General features: G+C 44.1%; 1 protein-coding gene across 4 annotated transcripts in view; it reads left to right on the forward strand.

Moving 5' to 3' along the window:
- LOC129697418 (bcl-2-associated transcription factor 1-like) overlaps positions 1–1,463 on the forward strand; it is a 43,490-nt gene extending 42,027 nt beyond the window's left edge. For all 4 annotated transcript variants that reach the window (XM_055635939.1, XM_055635942.1, XM_055635941.1 and 1 more), the window contains one exon: positions 1,035–1,463. In XM_055635939.1, the coding sequence (XP_055491914.1) occupies positions 1,035–1,046 (12 nt within the window). In that variant the 3' untranslated portion in view covers positions 1,047–1,463. The remainder of the gene's footprint in view (positions 1–1,034) is intronic.
- Positions 1,464–16,794: the final 15,331 nt, after the last annotated feature.

Consider the following 16,794-nt stretch of genomic DNA (forward strand, 5'->3'; position numbering starts at 1 on the left):
AACTCAGTGGGTGAGGCAGCATCTATGGAGCGAAGGAATATGTAACACCTATTCCTTCGCTCCATAGATGCTGCCTCACCCGCTGAGTTTCTCCAGCATTTTTGTCTACCTTCGATTTTTCCAGCATCTGCAGTTCTTTCTTAAACATGTTTAAAAGTTGTTATACATTTGGTTTATTTTTAAACTACAAATACCCCTTTCTAATAATGGTAGTTTAAGATAAAGCAATTTTATTTTGAATTATGCTTTCATTGATTATTTAATTACAATAAATGCAGTGCCATACAATTTCTGTTGTCAAATTGACATAATCAACAACAGAAAGCACTTTACTTCCTTTGCAATAAAAATGAGTATGACTGCTTTGTTTTTACATTAGTGTTCTCTTGATTTTGGCATAATTTGTTCTTGACTAGTTACAACCGTGTTAAACGAATTTACACGATTATTTTAATCAGTCGTGTAGAGATTAATCATTTATCAAAATGTTTATTGTAAAAATATAAACATAGCTGATTCAGTTCAAATTGTTGTCTGATACTCATTTCAATAATTAGTTACACAACCATACCAGTAGCAAAACATTGAATGCACAACAATTTGTCTTGAGTTCTGAATAAACTGGTTTTCATAACTCAAATTTGCATAAAAATTGAGAATGTGCTCCAATCTATTTTGTGATTTTTAAAAACCAGTTTAAAGAAAATGTAACAATAAATATTTCTGCACTAATGTGCAATTATGATGAAAATGTATTTAAAATATGTGCATATTATTCTAAGAATGTTGTAGGAAGATGCTGGCAGGCAGTTTTAATGTGTGAGCACTAATGATACTTAAACTACAGGGTCAATAGCTTTTTGAAAAAATAATTTCTTAGGTTAACAGTGAAAAACTTAAATGTAGAGAATAAAATCAAAGAAATAATTAAACTTTTGCAAATAGATTATTTCAAATTCAACAGCGACTTAGATTCTTTTGATAAATGAGGGTTTTAATACAATTTTGCATTCATTTTTTCTTTTTTTCCATAGGAACACGTTTAAATATGTCGCAGCACAGGAATTGAAATTAATTCCCTGGAATTATACAACTGGATTTTCCATCTCCTGTTCTTAACTCATCTTTTGATTTTTTTTTTTTTTTTGGGGTCTGATGTTAGCCTTTAATTGAATTCTAATGTTGATTGTATAGTCTTGGTAAACCAGAATTCAAAACCTTTTAGTTTTGAAGGGTACGATGTGTGAAATGTCTGCCTTAATTGTTGGCTATTAACTATCTATTATATATCAGTATTTTTTAGATATTGATAACTGCATGGCTAGTTGATGTATGACATAAAAGCACAGTTTAGAAAATGAACATCTTGTATTTGAAGAAAAATATGGGGATTTTTTTTATTGTGAGTAGCTGTATTTAGTCATTTTGTTCTCTGCTTCTCAAATAATATTTGCTTAATGAAACATTTGTCTTGTCTCTTCCTTAAATACTGCTTTTGTTTCAGTCCACCCAATTTGGTGTCCTTGTGTAACTTGTCACTGGTGCAACACAGGCTGCTTTCTTTATTCTGTTTAGAGATATGTTTGCATACATGTAAATTAAATAGGGCGCTAACTTCTCAAACAGGGGAGATAGTTTAGTCACTTATTAACACTCTGGAATTCAAACATATTGTGTAGATTCTCATGTATGGTGTAATTTTCCAGACGTCAGGCTGAGATTTTATTGACATTTTTTTAATATATGCTGGCCACGTGGTCCTCGATGCGCAGCAGGCTAGTCTGGCCTACTGGGCGGGTTCTGCTCTGCGACATGGGTCCACTGCAGCGGCGGGGGAGTTGGGCATACCGGGCCAGCCCTTGTGTCCGGCGTAGTCAGACCTAGCGGGTGGGTCCTCTGTCTCCGGTGTGCAAACTGGACTTTCTGGGCAGCTCCTCCATCTACGGATTGCAGCGCTCCCCGGGAACTCCCGTTGCACGTGTGGCGTGTCTTCGCGATCTGCTGGCAGACGGGCCAGATCTTGGTTGGCTCCACACCGGCGACTTGGCCCAGCAAGGCAGTGCAGCGCTCGCCAGGAGCTCCATTCTGCACTGGCACAGCGCTGTCTTTTAAATGTTGAGGGTGGCACAGCAGTAGAATTGCTATATCGCAGCACCAGAGACCGGGTTCGATCCTGACCACGGTTGCTGTCTGTACGGAGCTTGTACGTTCTCCCCGTGACAGCATGGGTTTTCTCCGGGTGCACTGGTTTTCTCCCACACTCCAAAGACATGCAGATTTGTGGGTTAATTGGCTTCAGGTTAAATTGTAAATTGTCCCTAGTGGGTGGGATAGTGCTCGTGTGCAGGGTGGTCCCTGGTTGGCGCAGACTCTGTGGGCCAAAGGGCATGTTTCTGCGCAGTATCTCCAAAGTACAAAGTTAAGGAAAATGATGGGGAACAGTGTTGCGAACTGCTGGTTGAAATTAGACTGAGGTCAGGAACCATCCTAAAATCTAAATGATTGTAAAAAAAATAGTAGTTATAGGCCATGAAGTTAATTGAGTAGAACATAAGCAATTATAATCTTAAACAACTAGATGGATGGCAGAATGGTTCATCTCATAGACCTGCTACATCACAGCAGCAGAGGGGTTCAATTCCAGATTTTTCACATTCTCCCTGTGGGAGAAATCCCATGGATTTCCTCTGGGTGCCATGGTTATCCCAAAGACGTTCAGGTTGGTAGGCTAATTGGTAAATTGTGCCCTCATCTAGGGAGAGTTACAAAAGTATGGAGAATAAATAAATTAATACACGATAGGATTACTAGTTTGTTTAGTTTAGAGATACAGCGCGGATACAGGCACTTCGGCCCACCGAGTCTACGCTGACCAGCGATCCTTGCATATTAACAATATCCTACACACACACACACACCAGCAACAATTTTTTTTTTTTACATTCACCAAGCCAATCTACCTACAAACCTGTGCGTCTTTGGAGTGCGAGGGGAAACCGAAGACCTCGGAGAAAACCCGTACGGTCACGGGGAGAATGTACACAATCCGTACAGCTGGGATCAAACAAGTGTCTCCAGCGCTGCAAACTCTACCACTGTGCTGGCCATATAAATGGGTCTTTGATGGTCAACATAAACTTCCAAATTTCATGTTGTGGGGGAATGGCCTTGAGGTACATATACATGGTACATGGATAGGACAGATTTGGAGGGATATGGACCAAACGCAGGCAGGTGGGACTAGTGTAGCTGGGACTTGGCTGGTGTAGGCAAGTTAGGTCGAAGGGCTTGTTTCCACATTATCACTCTATGACTACAGGGCAGTCATTACTTTATGTATCCAAAGCAGAAGGGGGACCTTGATGTTGTGTTAGCTACGTGGGTAAAAGAGTTAAAAGCATAGCTAACAGTCTTAGTAATGTAGTACTTGAAGACATTTGTACTCACACCTGTTGTGTTGCAACCCCACCCCCTGAACCACCACAATAAAGTTCAGATTTTTAAACCATTGGGATCTCTTCTGGGGCAGGACCTGTAGAAGAGGAATGGGTTGCAGCTGAACTGGAGGGGAACCAATATCCTGGCAGGCATGATTGCTCGTGCTGAACGGGTGAGTTTCAATTGGCAGGAGGGTGGGATCCTATGTAGGACTGACAATGGACAAAAGGTGCAAGAGTAGGCCATTCGGCCCTGAGCCAGCACCACCATTCACTGTGACCATGGCTGATCATCCCCAATCAGTACCCCATTCCTGCCTTCTCCCCATATCCCCTGACTCCGCTATCTTTAAGAGCTCTATGTAACTCTCTTGAAAGCATCCAGAGAATTGACTTCCACTGCCTTCTGAGGCAGAGAATTCCACAGATTCATAACTCTGGGTGAAAAAGTTTTCTCGGTTGGTCGGGTGCTGCGCGCCAGCAGCGTGTTTGTTATTTTGACTTGTGTTTTATTTGGTGTGCCTAAATGTTAGTTTTGGTGTGTCATGTGTGGGGGTTGGGGAGGGGGAAACCGCTTTTGGTCCCCTCCTTGACGGAGAGGCGACTTTTTCCATGTCGCCTCCCTCGCGGCCTAACAGCTTGGATTGGAGCGGCCTTTACTGAGGTCGGGCCCAGAGCTGCAGCGGGCGAACCCTTGCTGGGGGTCGCCAGAGAGGAATGCTCCGATCGCTGGTCTGGTGACTTTGGCATCATGGGGCTGTGGTCTGCGGAGCTTCTAGCCGTGGGCAGGGCATAGACTTCCCATGTGTAGTCTGGGTTCCCTTGCCGGGGATCACCGGAAAAGAGCTCCGTCAGCTGGCCTGCGGCCTATAACATCCTGAAGCCGCGGTCTCTGGCAGGAAATTGCCGATTCGGGCATTCCAAGCCATGGAGTGTGTTTGACCGTCCCGACGTCTGAGTTTGGATCATCCCGACGAGAGGGCCTGTACATCTGGCCATCCGTAGAGGCGACTACAGAGGGTTCATGGCCCCGACCACGGATAAACAAAGTAGGAGGACTGACTGAACTTTGTTGCCTTCCACCACAGTGAAGAATGCTGTGGTGGATGTTTGTGTTAAATTCTATTGTGTATTGAGTGTTTTTCTTAAGTGTATCGCTGCTGGAAAATTAATTTCACTGCACCTTCCTGTTCATGTGACGAATAAATTTGACTTTGACTTTTTTCTCATCTCAGTTCTAAATGACCTACCCCTTATTCTTAAAGTGTGGCCCCTGGTTCTTGACTCCCCCAACAACGGGAACATGTTTCCTGCCTCTAGCGTGTCCAATCCTTTAATAATCATGTATGTTTCAATAAGATCCCCACTCGGTCTAAATTCCAGTATACAAGCCCAGCCGCTCCATTCTATCAACATATGACAGTCCCGCCATCCCGGGAATTAACCTCGGTGAACCTACGCTGCACTCCCTCAATAGCAAGAATATACTTCCTCAAATTTGGAGACCTAAACTGCACACAATACAGTGCATTCTGAAAGTATTCAGACCTCTTCACTTTTTCTACATTTTGTTACGTTACAGCCTTATTCTATAATGGAGTAAGTTCATTTTTTTTTATCATCAACCTATACACAGGACCTCATAATAAAAAAAGCGAAAACATGTTTAGAAATCTATTTAAAATAAATAACTGAAATATCACATTTACGTAAGCAGACCCTTTGCTATGACACTCAAAATTGAGCTTTGGTGCATCCTGTTTCCATTGATTATCCTTGAGATGTTTCTACAACTTGATTGGAGTCCACCAGTGGTAAATTGAATTGATTGTACATGATTTGGAAAGGCAAACACCTGTCTATATAGGGTCCCACAGTTGACAGTGCATGTCAGAGCAAAAACCAAGCCATAAAGACGAAGGAATTGTCCGTAGACATCCGAGACAGGATTGTGTTGAGACACAGATATGGGGAAGGGTATAAAACAATTTCTGCAGCAATGTAGGTCCAGAAGAGCACAGTGGCCTCCATCATTCTTAAATGGAAGAACTTTGAAACCATCCGTTCTCTTCATAGAGCCGGCCAAACTGAGCAATCGGGGGAGAAGGGCCTTGGTCAGAGAGGTGACAAGAACCCAATGGTCACTCTGACAGTTCCAGAGTTCCTCTATGGAGATGAGAGAAACTTCCTGAAGGACAACTATATCTGCAGTACTCCACCAATCAAGCCATTATGGTAGCGTGGCCTGCCAGAAGCCACTCCTCAGTAAAAGCCACATGATAGCTCACTTGGAGTTTGCCAAAAGGCACCTGAACAAGATTCTCTGGTTCACACACACCCGAGCAGGACCTCGGGAAACCCAGTGGCAGACCAACGTCCCTGTCACTCAATAGCCGAGGGGGATGATCTAAGGAGTGGCCTAACCCCCAGGGACCACCACAGGACCTCCCCACCCCCCACCCCCCCCCCCCCCCCCCCCCCCCCAGAACCCGAGGCACAAAACAGACAGGAGGGTGCACACCATGCCCGGCACAGGAACAGGCAACTGACCAACAGGTGCAGGAGCGGAGTAGCCACTGGAGGAGGTATCCTAGACGGAGGGCACCCTCGCTTACGGAGCCGCGCTACCAGCACCGGCCGATCAATGTCAATATGCGCCGGCTTCAGCCGCGCAACCGAAACATTCTCATGCTGATCCCCCATGTCCGGGATGAATGTAGACGAGCCATGCTCTAGGACTCGGAAGGGACCCTCGTACGGCCGCTGGAGAGGTGTCGGATGAGCATCCCTACGAAGGAAGATGAACTGGCAGTCCTCCAGAGCAGAGGGAAAGTGCGGACGGAAGGACCCGTGACGAGACGTGGGCACCGGCGCCAGCTTGCCCACCGTCAGCCGAAGACGTCGCAGATTGTCTGAAGGCTGCTCCACCTGGCCCCGTGCCGGCGGGATGAACTCCCCGGGCACCATCAACGGAGACCCATATCCCAACTCGGCGGAGGAGGAGCCCAAGTCCTTTGGGTGCGGATGCTGATCCCCAGCAAAACCCACGGACGAGCGTCCACCCAGTCCGGATCATTCAGCCGTGCCTTCAGGGCATCCTTGAGTTGGCGGTGAAACTGGAGGCGTGCCATGGCCGACCACAGTTCCGACGTGAACTGAGGCCCCCGGTCGATGTTATGCCCAGTGGCACACTGAACCAGGTGATCCAGTGCACCACCAAGGCTCGAGCACGTGGCCATTGAGGAATCAGGTAGCGGAATGGCTTCAGGCCACCGCGTGTTGCGGTCCACCACCGTGAAGCGATATGTCATAGGCGGCAGCGGCCCCATGATGTCCACGTGAATGTGGTCAAACTGCTGCCAAGGGATGGCGAACTCCTGCAACGGCGCACGCTCATGTTGCTGCACCTTGGCGGCCTGGCACGGGATGCAGGTGCGCGCCCAATGTCCAACCTCCTTCCGCAGCCCGTGCCACATGAAGCGGGAGGCTACAAGGGCCATTGTTGCCCTGATGGAGGGATGCGCAAGCCCATGGAGCACCTCAGGCAATGGGGACGATGGGTCACGGAAGTCCAATGGAGACATCGCACAGCAGCGTTGCGTCCCCATGACCACAGACAATGTCTTCCAACTGCAAATCCCGATACCGCCGTGCGATAGGCGGCCATCTCCTCGTCGACCAGCTGCCTAGGCGGAATAATTGATACCCTCAGTGACTTGGAGAACCGCAGGTCTTGATAAGGCGTCGGCCACCCTGTTGTACTTGCCCTCGACAAAGCGGATGGAGGTGGTGTACTCTGACACATACGCCAACTGCCTCTGCTGCTGGGCAGACCACGGGTCTGAAACCGTGGCAAACGCGAAGATTAGCGGCTTGTGATCCGTAAATGCCGTAAAAGGCCTCCCCTCCAGGAAGTAGCGAAAGTGGCGTACCATGGCTCTGCCTGATGTCTGTCTCTTCGGTTTTGCCTCAACGTCACCTTTTGACCTGCCCCACGTTCAGAATGGCAGTGTCTTCTGTCCTGACAGCTTCCAAGCGGGTGAACCTGTTTTCAAGAGGTACATCCACTGGTGTCTCCTGCACAGCACGCTTCCTTCCCTTCCTCATCGTCACCCCTCTTCTCTCTTCGGTATATTTGGTGTAACGATCTCGCTGTAGGTCCTGTCCTGGAAACGCTCGTTTTCCAGGATGATCCTGAGATCATCCAGTTGCATCTCCAGTGCTCCAATACGGTCCTTCAGGAGCTGAACCCGGACACACTTTCCACAGTTGTAGTAGCCAGAGACATCATCAGTGACCCTGACCTCCCACATCCTGCAAGCCTCACACTGAATCAGCTTACCCACCATATCTTCGCCGAATCTCGTCCTCTCCAATTTTTGGCTTAGTCTCCTCTCCTCAGACATCTCCCTGAAGACTCTTGAGCCAAAGACTCGCACTTTTCTCGCAAGCACTTTTCTCGCAAGGCACTTTTCTCGCAAGCACTTTTCTTGCTGGGCACTTTTCTCGCAAGGCAGCTCCCCGACAGGCCGCTACCCTAGAGCAAACCTTGCTTATATTAGCTGATTAATTGTCTAATTTACCAATTTGAGAATTAATTCCTCAGCCAATCCCTACACTCGTTCACCTGCTGCCGACCTTGAAGGTATGTGTTCTAGGCTGGTCCCGGGCCAGTTTTTAAACCAACCACTACTGAAAAGAAACACTGAAAAAATTCCCAAGAGCTTACCTCTCAGCCATTCCCTCTGACTCAACTACTTCCAGCCAATACTAGCTCTCACTGCTTCCGACTGCTGCTTCTCTCCCACCTTCACGGTAGTTGAGGCAAGTGAGAGGCTGGAAGTCTGTATGGAAAGCTCAGTGGACAAAACAGGTATGTGCATGGCAGGGAGCAAGGAAATCCTGTTGGATTGAATTGCATTAGTTGTAATGCGAGAGGTGACGGGCAAGGCAGGGTATAGGTAGGTACATATGACTGGGACATGGTTGCCATTTTGGAAACCTGGCTATGGTCATAAGTGATAGGAGCAGAATTAGACCATTCGGGCCATCAACTCTACTCGGCCATTCAATATTGGTTGATCTATCTCTCCCTCTTAACCCTTCTCCCCATAACCCCTATGGAATATGAGGGACAGGACAGGCAGCTTAACTTTCCAAGGTACATGTGTACAGAAGAGATAGAAGTGGGGGTAAAAGAGGAAGGGGGTGTTGCTTTATTGATTAAGGAGAATTTCACGTCAGTTTTCTGAGATTACATTATTAATGGTTTAACAGATGAGGCTATATGGTTGTGTAATTATGCTCCTGGAGCTAAACCCCTTAGTCTAGTTCAGTAAAACACAGTCAAGCACTGGACCACTAAACTTTTATTTTATGACACAATAACAAATTCCCTATACGATACCTAGCCACACCGCGGGATCGATCCTTGTCTCTGCTTGTCCAAGCCCTTCAGCCTCGTGCAAGCAGATACTTCCAAAAGGTTACGGATAATGTTGTGGATAATGAAGAGGATTTCCAAAGTCTACAGAGTGATTTAGGCCATTTGGAAAAATGGGCTGAAAGATGGCAGATGGAGTTTAATGCTGATAAATGTGAGGTGCTACACCTTGGCAGGACAAATCAAAATAGGACGTACATGGTAAATGGTAGGGAATTGAAGAATACAGTTGAACAGAGGGATCTGGGTATAACCGTGCATAGTTCCTTGAAGGTGGAATCTCATATAGATAGGGTGGTAAAGAAAGCTTTTGGTATGCTAGCCTTTATAAATCAGAGCATTGAGTATAGAAGCTGGGATGTAATGTTAAAATTGTACAAGGCATTGGTGAGACCAAATCTGGAGTATGGGGTACAATTTTGGTCGCCAAATTATAGGAAGGATGTCAACAAAATAGAGAGAGTACAGAGGAGATTTACTAGAATGTTGCCTGGGTTTCAACAACTAAGTTACAGAGATAGGTTGAATAAGTTAGGTCTTTATTCTCTGGAGCGCAGAAGGTTAAGGGGGGACCTGATAGAGGTCTTTAAAATGATGAGAGGGATAGACAGAGTTGATGTGGACAAGCTTTTCCCTTTGAGAATAGGGAAGATTCAAACAAGAGGACATGACTTCAGAATTAAGGGACAGAAGTTTAGGGGTAATATGAGGGGGAACTTCTTTACACAGAGAGTGGTGGCGGTGTGGAATGAGCTCCCAGTGGAAGTGGTGGAGGCAGGTTCATTGGTATCATTTAAAAATAAATTGGATAGGCATATGGATGAGAAGGGAATGGAGGGTTATGGTACGAGTGCAGGCAGGTGGGACTAAGGGGAAAAAAATTTGTTCGGCATGGACTTGTAGGGCCGAGATGGCCTGTTTCCGTGCTGTAATTGTTATATGGTTATGGTTACGCAGTCCCAAGCGCTCCTCCAGAAGATTGATAACGAACCTCGTGGGGGTTACCTTTTATAGGTCATCGAACCCTGTGGGGCAGATCTACATGGGGGTGGTACCCCTACAAACCAATCACAGATATCGATTACATTAAGGTTTTATTGACAGTTCCCCTATTACAAAGCATCCCATTACAATGTTTCTACAGAAGCTTCTGGAAGGAAGTCAATCAATCCAGTAATGCAACATTCTCCTGGGGAGTATAAACAATTCAAACAAGGCTTCACACTTCAGCCAATCATCAAACAGTAACACAAACACATTGCAACATTATTGACAGTATTTACAATCCTTCTGTAGCCAGCCTATCATGCTAATGCAGTTGCAACACCTTTGGGGTTCTCTGCAAAGTACTCATACATATTAACAATAGTGAGGACATCTGGACCTCGCCTTATCTGATAGTTCAATCTAGGACCTAGACTTCCTGGCACCAATTTGCACCTCTCAGCTTTGCACAGAAATTGACCAAACGGGTTTTGCAGATGCCCTGATCTTCCATTTTATATATCTCTATTTTAGCCCATATTAACAGGTGGAGCTGAGAAATAAAAAGGGGACGATCACCTTGTTTAAACGGTACCATAGCCCTAAATAGTCAACGGGATTTAGAAGAACAGATATGCCAGAAGATTGCAGAGAGCCACAAGAAAAGTGAAAATATGAGAAAAAGAGTTTCAGAAAAGGGGAATCAAGAACTGGAGGACATAGATGAGGGGAATTTTTTTTTAAATGAACCCGAGAGGCCACTTTTCCACACAGAGGCTGGTGGGCAAGTGGAATGAGCTGCCAGAGATAGTTGAGGCAGGTACAATACTGTAACATTTAAAAGACATTGGACAGGTCCATGGATAGGAAAGGTTTGGAAGAACATGGGCAGGTGTGATTAGTGTAGATGGGGCATCGTGATCGGCAAGGGCAAGTTGCTCTGAAGGGCCTGTTTCTGTACCGTATGACCAAGATAACACATTCTGGAAGGGGATCCAGAAAGGTAAGTGAATATGTTCAGGAAGGAACTGCAGATGCTGGAAAATCAAAGGTACACAAAAATGCTGGAGAAACTCAGCAGGTGCAGCAGCATCTATGGAGCGAAGGAAATAGGTAACGTTTCAGGCCAAAACCCTTCTTCAGACTGAATATGTTGGTTTCCGACGGGAACGGTGATGGGCGCACCACACATCTGTCCTCCAGTTCCTGCGGTCTTCTGCCGCTGGAAGTATAGGATTTTGGTGTGTGTGCTTTATCAACATTGCAGATGCCCTGCTAGAGTCATTTATTAAAGATGGGACAGCACACATTTGGAAAGTGGTGAAATTGATTGATTGATTGATTGATTGATTGATTGATATCTTTTGTTTTCTTTTTTTTCGAACGATTAAAAAAAAAAAAGAAAAAAGATGAAAATTAATAAATAAAAGGAAAATTATATATATACATATATATATATATACATAAATACATACACACATATATACATGTACATATATACATACATACATATACACACATACACATATACATAACATATATGTACATACATAAATTAAAAAATCAAAAGCCAATTTCAACATAATACACATTAGACTCGTTCGAAAAGGGATAGGAAGAAGCCTATGCTTGTCAAGTCCTACCCCCCATTCTTCACCATTAACAAATGCAAAATTCAATAAAATAAAATAAACAGACAATTCAAATAAAACTACTCCAATCAAGCCATTAAGAAAAAAAGAACAAAAAAAGAAAAGAACAAAAAGAACAAGCACCATTAACATCTGTGAGATTTACATTCTCCTTCCTCATTACTGTACTTTTCAAAGATATATCTTTTGTACATTTATTTAAATTGCATTATATTCATACTTTGTTTAATCGTTTCGTCAAGACCATTCCACAAAACCACTCCACAAATGGAAATACACATACTTTTTAAATTGGTCCGAGCATAATGCTTTCAAGTTTAGTTTCCCTCTAAAGTTATAACCCCCCTCTTTGAACAGTTTTTGTATGTTTACAGGTAGCAGTTTATTTTTTGCTTTATAAATTATTTGTGCAGTCTTAAATTCTACCAGATCCTTAATCTTTAAGGTGTGTAATTTTAAATACAGTATATTGGCGTGTTCATGATATCCTACATTCTTTACTATACGAATAGCTCTTTTTTGTAGTGTGCTTAATGATTGTAAGGTGGTTTTGTAGGTGTTGCCCCATACTTCCACACAGTAATTTAAATACGGTAACACAAGTGAGCTGTACAGAATATACAGTGCTCTCTCATTCAAAACATGCCTTGCTTTCCCCATCACTCCAATACTCCGTGCTACTTTTGCTCTCACATGTTTTATATGGGGTTTCCAGCAGATTTTGAGATCAAGAATCACACCCAGAAATGTATTTTCATACACTCTTTCTATTTCAACATTATTTATCATTACTTTTACTTGTGTATTTATTTTGCCTTTTCCAAACAGCATAAGATTGGTTTTGTTTAAATTTAATGATAATTTATTCAAATCAAACCATGTTTTTAGTTTACTTATTTCTGCTGTGACCACCTCCAAAAGCTGCTGCAAATTGTCCCCATCACAGAAAATATTAGTGTCATCTGCAAATAACACAAATTTCAAGAGGTTTGACACCGTACATATATCATTAATATACAAAATAAATAATTTGGGGCCCAAAACCGACCCCTGTGGGACTCCACAAGTTATTTCTAAGCATGTTGATTTGCAGTCCCCTATTTGCACAAACTGATGTATTTTACTTATGTAGTTTCTCATCCACTCTAGTACAACCCCTCTGATTCCATACTTTTCCAGTTTTTTGATTAGCAAATGATGATCAATTGTATCGAATGCTTCTTTCAAATCTATAAATACACCCACTGCATATTTCTTGTTATCTATAGAACTGGTAATGTCTTCAATTAACTCCATTAATGCCATGGGTGTCGATCTGTTTGACCTGAATCCATATTGACTATCAACTAGCAATTCGTGCTTCTCGATAAAGTTATCTAATCTACTTACATACAGTTTTTCTAATATTTTTGAGAACTGAGAGAGTAACGACACCGGCCTGTAATTTGTAAATTGATTTCTGTCTCCAGCTTTGTATAGTGGGATGACTTTGGCAGTTTTCATTTTACATGGAAATACACCAGTTTTGAAAGATAAATTGCAAATATAAGTTAAGGGTTTTACAATTACACCAATGACTACCTTGATTAAAGCCATATCAATGTCATTCCAGTCAGTAGACCTTTTATTCTTACAATTACTAACAATGTCAGTAATCTCCTTTTCATCAGCTGCTTTCAAAAACATTGAGTTTGGGTTGCTGTCTAACAAATCCACAACCTTCCCCTCTCCTTCTTCTGACTGTGGATTATCAATTTCTTCTGCCAGTTTTGGTCCCACACTTACAAAAAAATTGTTAAACCCATTAACCACAGCATTCATATCGCTTACAGTTGTATCATTGTCTTCAAAATACTGAGGGTAGTTTATATTCATTGATCCATTCCTGATAATATTATTTAACACATTCCATAAGCCCTTGATATTATTTTATTATCATTTAATATTTTATTATAATAATCTTTCTTACATATCCTCATAATACTAGTCAATTTGTTTTTGTATCTTTTGTATTTACTTTCTGCTTCTATAGTTCTGAATTTTATGAATTATTTATACAAGATATTCTTTTTTTTGCATGCATTTTGTAGTCCTTTTGTCATCCATGGCCTATCTATATATTTTTGCTTCTTGTTGTGTTCTTTCAAAGGACAGTGTTCATCATATAACGATTTAAATATTATCAGGAATGTTTCATACGCTTTGTTGGTATCATTCTCTTTAAACACTTGTTTCCAATTTTGGGTCAGTAATACATTTCTAAATGTATTTATAGATTCTTCTGTTCTTACTCTCCTGTATCTAATCTTATTAACATCCTTACACTTAACATAATCACAAACAAACATTACAAAACCGGCAGATGGTCACTGATGTCATTTAGTAGTAACCCACTGTTTGTAAATATGGACTTCTGACTGACATCCACTATAAACCCACTGACTCCCATGGCTATCTGGACTACACTTCTTCCCACCCTGCTTCCTGTAAGGACTCCATCCCCTACTCCCAATTCCTCCGTCTATGCCGCAGCTGCTCCACGGATGAGGCGTTCCACACCAGGACATCTGAAATGTCCTCATTATTCAGGGAACGGGGGTTCCCCATCTCCACCATAAATGAGGCTCGCACCAGGGTCTCTTCCATACCCCGCAACACTGCTCTCTCTCCACATCCCCCCACTCGCAACAAGGGCAGAGTCCCCCAAGTCCTCACCTTTCACCCCACCAGCTGTCACATACAAAAGGTAATCCTCCGTCAGTTTCGCCACCTCCAACGTGACCCCACCACTCGCCACATCTTCCCATCTCCCCCCATATCTGCCTTCCGCAAAGACCGCTCCCTCCATAACTCCCTTGTCAATTCTTCCCTTCCATCTCGTACCACCCCCTCCCCGGGCACTTTCCCTTGCAACCGCAAGAGATGCAACACTTGTCCCTTTACCTCCCCCCGCGACTCCGTTCAAGGACCCAAGCAATCGTTCCAGGTGCGACAGAGGTTTACCTGCATCTCCTCCAACCTCATCTATTGCATCCGCTGCTCTAGATGTCAGCAGATCTATATCAGTGAGACCAAGCGGAGGTTGGGCGATCGTTTCGCCGAACACCTCCGCTCGGTCCGCAATAACCAAGCTGACCTCCCGGTGGCTCAGCACTTCAACTCCCCCTCCCACTCCGTCTCCGACCTCTCTGTCCTGGGTCTCCTCCATGGCCACAGCGAGCAGCACTGGAAATTGGAGGAACAGCACCTCATATTCCGTTTGGGGAGTCTGCATCCTGGGGACATGAACATCGAATTCTCCCAATTTTGTTAGTCCTTGCTGTCTCCTCCCCTTCCTCAGTCCCCCTGCTGTCTCCTCCCATCCCCCAGCCTTCGGGCTCCTCCTTTTTCCTTTCTTGTCCCCGCCCCCCCCCGCCCCCCATCAGTCTGAAGAAGGGTTTCGGCCTGAAACATTGCCTATTTCCTTCGCTCCATAGATGCTGCTGCACCCGCCGGGTTTCTCCCGCTTTTTTGTGTACCTGTTTGTGAATATGTTATCTATTAGAGTTGCACAGTGAGATGTTATTCTACTTGGTTTGGTGATAAGTGGTAAAAAACTCATACTGAACAATACATCGATAAATTCATCAGTCTGTTTTTGTTTATATTGTTAAGAAAATTATTTTCAGGGTCAATATCTTGTTCAAAATCATGCATATTATGATCAGTGAATTTAAATGATTTAACGTTCCACCCATCACAGTCATCATTGTTCCTTTCATTTCCTGCTGTTGTCAAGTTTAAACAGTCAAACTCTTCACAAGAGTCCATGGTCATAATAGTTCAAGTCAATCGTTCACAGTCACTGTTCTGGAGTCACTGGTACTTGTCCAGCTCCTCCATGTATCTTATGGTCAGCACTTTAGCCTCCTCTGGCGACCCGTTTAGCTTTATGAACACCTTACAGTTTGTTGTCCAGGTTGACTGGATTTTTTTCTGCTTCCTTAGGATGCGTGCGCTTCTGGCAATATCTGCATTTTTTTTGTAAGGTGCTCATTCACATAAACATCAGATCCCTTGAGCTTTTTCCCTTGTCTGAGCAATGCATTTTTGTGTTTTCTGTTCGTAACACGAATTATTATGGCTGGTTTGACACTTTGGTTTTTTCGAGGTAAAGGATGACATGCTTCAATGTCTGTGTTGGATATGGATATGCCTTTGCTATGAAAGAAAGCAGTTACCTGTTGCTCCACGGAGTCCATGTCTGGAGCGGTGGGCTCCCCATCGGCCGTTGCTGTTACCGCCCTGGCGTAGTACCAGGGCCAGGTCTCCAGTCCGCTGACAATAATGTCATTCATGCGGGTGTACTGCTCCAGGTCTGTTACATGGCATTCTAGGCTGGCGATCATTTTATCCTTCTCCTCATTTTGTTTTTTCAGTTCTTTAATTTAATAATCATTGGACAAAGTCAGCATGGATTTATGAAAGGTAAATCATGTCTGACGAATCTTATAGAATCTTTCGAGAACCCGTGTGGGTTTAAAACCAATAATGCATTGTTGCAAGTATACTGTGATGGCTCAGGTTTTTTCCAACATAGACACTAAGTGCTGAGGTAACGCTGAAAAAAGGTTCAAACCCAAAACGACTATCTATTCTCTGCAGAGATGATGCCTGCCTGAGCCGCTGAGTTATTTCAGCACTTTGTGTCTATCTTTGGTATAAACCGGCAGCTGCAGTTCTTCGTTTCTACATTCAGGTTTTATCAGGTTTACCACAAAAAAACGTCAGGTCGGGGGGAGTTCCCCCCCGTCACCGGACCATGTAATCCTGTGCTACCTGCTCCATGGTCGGATAGTTGGCGACTAAACCGTCTCCCCCACTTGGTTTGCCAGGTGAGGAGGGGGCTGCAGACCTCCAGCAGGACCAAAAACAAGACCCGTCAAAGGGCGGATGATCTTCGAGCGAGCCAATGGCCATCCACATTTTAGTAGAAGTTGCGATCACTGTCGTACATAGCATTGTCAGAAATTATGATAGAAACATAGAAAATAGATTCCAAGGTAATGGAAACCCAAGCCCTAACCCTAGCCCTAACCCCAACCCTTGCCCTAACCGTAACCCTAACATTAGGTTGATAGGCTTGGTATAAGTATAAATTGTCCCTAGCGTGTGTGGGATATCGTGCGGGGGGTCGCTAGTCAGTGTGGACTCGGTGGGCCGAAGGGCACTGTATCTCTGAGCTAAATTTGACACAGAGGCCCCAGGCCTTGGACTCAAACCCCCAATGGTCTGCCTG

The sequence above is a fragment of the Leucoraja erinacea genome, chromosome 5 (assembly GCF_028641065.1).
Source record: "Leucoraja erinacea ecotype New England chromosome 5, Leri_hhj_1, whole genome shotgun sequence".
In the NCBI taxonomy this organism is placed as follows: Eukaryota; Metazoa; Chordata; class Chondrichthyes; order Rajiformes; family Rajidae; genus Leucoraja; species Leucoraja erinaceus.